This window comes from Microtus pennsylvanicus, unplaced genomic scaffold (assembly GCF_037038515.1).
Source record: "Microtus pennsylvanicus isolate mMicPen1 unplaced genomic scaffold, mMicPen1.hap1 Scaffold_90, whole genome shotgun sequence".
NCBI lineage: Eukaryota > Metazoa > Chordata > Mammalia > Rodentia > Cricetidae > Microtus > Microtus pennsylvanicus.
Genome location: NW_027461023.1, coordinates 36,454 through 41,131, shown reverse-complemented (window position 1 = coordinate 41,131; position 4,678 = coordinate 36,454). Strand labels below are relative to the sequence as shown.

General features: G+C 51.9%; 1 protein-coding gene across 1 annotated transcript; it reads left to right on the top strand.

Annotated features, from left to right (window-relative positions):
* The first annotated feature begins 3,070 nt into the window (after positions 1–3,070).
* Positions 3,071–4,030, top strand: LOC142842438 (melanoma-associated antigen 10-like). Its single transcript, XM_075959157.1, has one exon. The coding sequence runs from the start codon at positions 3,071–3,073 to the stop codon at positions 4,028–4,030; it is 960 nt and encodes a 319-aa protein (XP_075815272.1).
* The last annotated feature ends 648 nt before the right edge of the window (positions 4,031–4,678 follow it).

The following is a 4,678-nucleotide window of genomic DNA, read 5'->3' as shown; positions in this document are numbered from 1 at the left end:
TGGGGGTTTGGAGCCATTTTCCTAAGGGTCTAGAAGGTTGAAGGGTGAGGGCCAAAGTGGGCTCCTTCTATCCGGGGCTGAAGGGCTTGGAGCCATTTTGTGAGGTTCCCGGGAGGGAGACCATCAGGCTGGGCTCCTTCCATCCGAGGCCTGGGGGACTTGGAGTCAATTTGTGAGGTTCCCAGGAAAGAGACTATCAGGCTGGGCTTCCTATATCCGGGGACGGGGGCTTGGAATCATTTTATGAGGTTCCCGGGAGGGGGACCATCAGGCTGGGCTTCCTACATCCGGGGATGGGGGGCTTGGAGCCAATTTGTGAGGTTCCCAGTAGGGAGACCATCAGGCATCCCATCCTGCATTGGGCACCTTTAGGCCAATGTCCTAATTTTAGTGCCTGGGGTCAGTCAGAGGGCTCTTCCTGCTCCCTGGAATTGGGAGCCTGGAGCCATTTTGTGACCTGACTAGAAGGGTGAAGGCCATGCTGTGTTTTCTGAGTGGAGGTGAGCAGTTTCTGGGTCATCAGAGGCCCCTTTAGAAGAGAAAGTTGTCAAACATGCTAGTGTTGACCCTTTGCTTAGCTTTGGAGTTGACCTTAACTTTGGAGTTGGCTAGGAGCAAGTTCAAGAGTTGCCTAGACAGAAGCTCCTCTCATTTCCATGGTCAAAGTCAGTGGGGAGAGTAGACAGGGGAAGAAGCTCCAGAGAGAGGGGCCTACAGAGTTTCTACTGTGTCCCGGTAGTGAGCACTGCAACAAATGAGGGCCCAGTTGCCCTAAAAGCATTGAACTAAGTCAGTCACTGTAGACAAAGGAGCGATGTTTTTCTCCTCTTTATTTTGTTGTTCTGTTTCTTGAGACAGGGTTCCTTGGTGTGAGATTTGGCTGTCCTGGAACCAGCTGTGTCGACCAGGCTGGCCTCAACGTCAGTGAGGTCTGCCTGCCTCAGCCTCGCTAGTGTCGGGGTGAAAGGTTTGTGCCACCACCACCTCCGCTCCTCTCAAAGGAGTGACTTTTAAGAGGTCCGGTTAACCTGACAGTGGCTTTACATTCAGCATGTCTGTGGGACCCTACTGGACTGAAGAAACGCACTCTGCCTAGAAGGTACCCAGGTGGTATTTCCACTGTGGTGCACCTGGAGGAATTAACCTGTTTCCCCCTCCTTCCTCCTTGTATGCTTTGTGCCTTTCCTTCTACTGCACTCTGTGGAGGAGGGGGATTTGTCCTAGGATAAGGCCTCAGAGATGTAGTGGGAAGGATCCAGGGCCACCAAGGAGGAAACAGTCAGACCTCTGATATAAGACATACAAAAGCAGCCCTTGCTGTCAGCACAGACTAGCAATGGTGTCGACTGTGGAACGCAGGTATCACCTCTGACTTGGGGTTGAGGGGATGAGGTGGAGACTCACAGGTGGCTTGGACCTGAAAGATGGATCTGAGAGTCAGGAAGGGCGTTGTGAGGAACAAGGAGGAAGGAAACTTCAGAATGTGTGAGAAAATGCAGGGCCTGCCCCCTTTGCCCATCTTGAGCAGTCGGGGCCCTGGCATATCCAGAGTCGAGATAAATTCACTTCTGTGTCCTTTCTCAAGACTGTGAGCCTTTTCAGCGTCGGGGACCACCACAGCCCAGAGGGGAGCAGGCCTGATCGCCAGATCCATTTTCCATCAGGACTCCAGGTGAGCTGTCACGGTCGGAAATGAACATGCAAAGAGGGCCTTGTCCCCCAAACAAGAAGACTTCATAAAGCATGGGCACCGCTCTTCTCATGCAGGGGGGGGGAGGGGGGGTGGGAGGGTGCGAGTGGGGGCTTCTGTGCCTGGCTTCCTTGGACTGCATGACTTGGGTTGAGAATTCTACCGGGAATGATGATTTTGTTCCTAGGGTTGATATCAGATCAGCAGTGGCAGCCACGTCTGGAGAGCAGCAGGATTCTGCAGAGTGTGGGCCTCCCCTGAGGACTGAATCTGAAGGGAAGAGCCAGAGGACCTCATTGCCTGGGTACGACCCGGATTCGATGCCCAGGGGCACCAAGGGTTTGCGTACTTCAGCACGCTAGAGTCCTTGTAGAGGTGGGAGCCCTGTAGAGATGAGCCCTGGACACGTGGCCATCATGGCTGTTCCCCCACCGGAGTTGATGAGCTGTGCCACCAGCTCTTTTCTCCTGAGAGGATGGTTATAGGGCCCCCAGGTATGGAACTTCACCGGAGCAGGAGACCTTGTCTGAGCCGAGTTCTTGGTTAAGTCAGCCCCTGGGAAGTTCCAGGAAAGGATCCCAGGAGGCAAGTGAAGGAGACAGTGGTCCCTCCAAGGACTTCCCTGAAGCCCTGTCTCACAGACATCCTGGGAGGGGCTGCAGGGCTGAGTCTTCTGCCCTGGTTCCAGGGAATAGTCTAAGGGAGCTGAGGGGCCTGCTAAGAGCACCTTGGCCTGGGTCATCAGAGGGAGGCTCGGGTCTGTGAGGAATCATGATGAGAGTTGAGAGAGTCCCATCAGCCAAAGACAGAGAGTACTGCCTACCTATCTGCCTTCCTGATGGCTGTGGGAAAATGGAGACTTTCTTCCCCTCTCCCATTCTTCTTTCTTTCTTATAGGCATAGTCTCTTGCCTTAAAGACGTGGGACCCAGGGGTCACGGGGAAGCTCCTGGAACAAGCCATTGATATAGGTGAGAATCGGGCTGGTAGACTGTTCTAGACCAAATGAGTCACACTGAATCGACCTAGCTCTTTTAGCTCTCTTAACTTCTGCCCCCATGAACAGGTGTCAGGAGGTCTAAGGTGTCCTCACTGCCTTCTGTTCCCTCTCAGAGACACAGAAACTTGTTTTGAGACTTTACACGAGAAGAAGCACACACCTGGGGAGCTTCCAGCCTCTCAGAGGCACAAGCAGTACCAGAGTACTTTGGCCATAAGTGCACTCCCCAGGCAAAATCCTGTGACAGGTGCTTTTTGAGAGTTGCCCAGGGAATAACTGTCAGAGTCCTCTCATCCTCTCCTTTCCTCCCCCAGGTCTGTGAGTCTTCATCTCTGTGAACCGTCCCTGCCTGTCCTGCCTGTGTTCCCAAGGGAACTCAGCATGGATGCTACCAAGACCAGCCAGGGCCTCCACCTCCCTGACAGTGCTCAGTCCCAAAGGGAGGCAAGAGGTCTGGTGGGAGCCCAGGTCCCCATATCCGAGGCAGGGGAGGAGGAGGCCACTGCCACCACCTCGGGGTGTGTGTCTCTTGGAGGAATGCTGAGTTCTCCCCACAGTGCTCAGAGAGCCTCTTCTCCCACCGCCATGGGCTTCATTGCAGTGGCACCGTCTGCTCAGGCCTCTGGCAATCAAGCTAGCCATGTGGCTAACCCCGAGCCTCCACTGCAGAATGGGCTCAATAGCAAGAGTGTGGATTTGGTTCTCTTCCTACTCCTCAAGTACAGGAGGAAGGAGATAACGACTAGGGCAGAAATTCTGCACATGGTCATCGGAGATCATGAGGCACACTATTCCCTGATCTTTAGGAAGGCCGCTGACTGCATGCGGCTGATGTTTGGCCTTGAGATAATAGAAAATAACCCCCTGGGGAACCCCCGTGTCCACTCCTACTCTCTTGTCCATGCTCTTGGGATCACCTATGACGGGATGCAGCATGGTTTCCCAGGCATACCCAAGACAGGCCTGGTAATAGTCATCCTGTGCATCATCTTCATAGAGGACGACTGTGTCAGTGAGGAGGTGTTGTGGCCTATATTGAATAGGATGGGGCTCTATGCTGGGAGGGATCATTGCTTGTGCGGGGAGCCCAGGAGACTCATCACTGAACATTTTGTGCAGGAAGGGTATCTGGAGTACAGGCCGGTGCCAGATAGTGATCCTCCCAGCCATGAGTTCCTGTGGGGCCCGAGAGCCCATGCTGAAACCACCAAGGTGGAAGTCTTCAAGTTTTTTGCCAGAGTTGTTAAGCAGGATCCTATATCGTACGTTTTCCCTATGCAGAGAGATGAGATTGAGAGGTCTGAGGCCACGATGCCCCAAACAGTGGCACTCCTGCCCTGACCAGCACACATTCTACTGCACTGGCAATTTCCAACCAACATCAGGTTGGGCGGAGTCACATCTAAGAGCTGTACCCTCATTGAAGTGCAGGTGGGAGGAGTTGGGACCCTTTTCTTCTTGTTGTTCTGACTGGGTGATTTGGGCATTCTTGGTATTTCAAAATGTTGCTACTTTTACTGCAAGGTTCATTAGGTGGAGATGTTTTCCTTTTACAAATGGAATTAGGAAAGCATGTATTGTTTATGCTGATTAGGAGAATTTTATCATTCTGTAAACACTTGAGAATGACTCATATCTAACTTGTAACATGTTTCAAGATACTGTGGCATTCTAATTGGGATTACCCACTCAATCTGAATGAACTTGGGATTTTCATGAAACAAAGAATAAAGTTATTTTTGATTGCCTTATTAGTTTAAGCTTCCTGTTCTTGTTAGCTAGTGAAAATGAGAGTTAAAGTAAGGTGATTGCTGACTTTGTCCCATTTCTTCCCTGTAAATAGTATACAATATACTGTACTTTTGGGGGGGGGGGTTCGAGACATGATCACTCTGTAGCCCTGGCTGTTCTGAAATTTGCTCTACAGAACTAAGAGATCCACCTAGCTTTGCCTCCCAAGTACTGGGATTAAAGGCATGCACCACCATG

What these genes read in the sequence shown, in the direction of transcription:
- LOC142842438 (XM_075959157.1), top strand. Translation starts at nt 3,071, where the DNA reads ATGGATGCTACCAAGACCAGCCAGGGCCTCCACCTCCCTGACAGTGCT.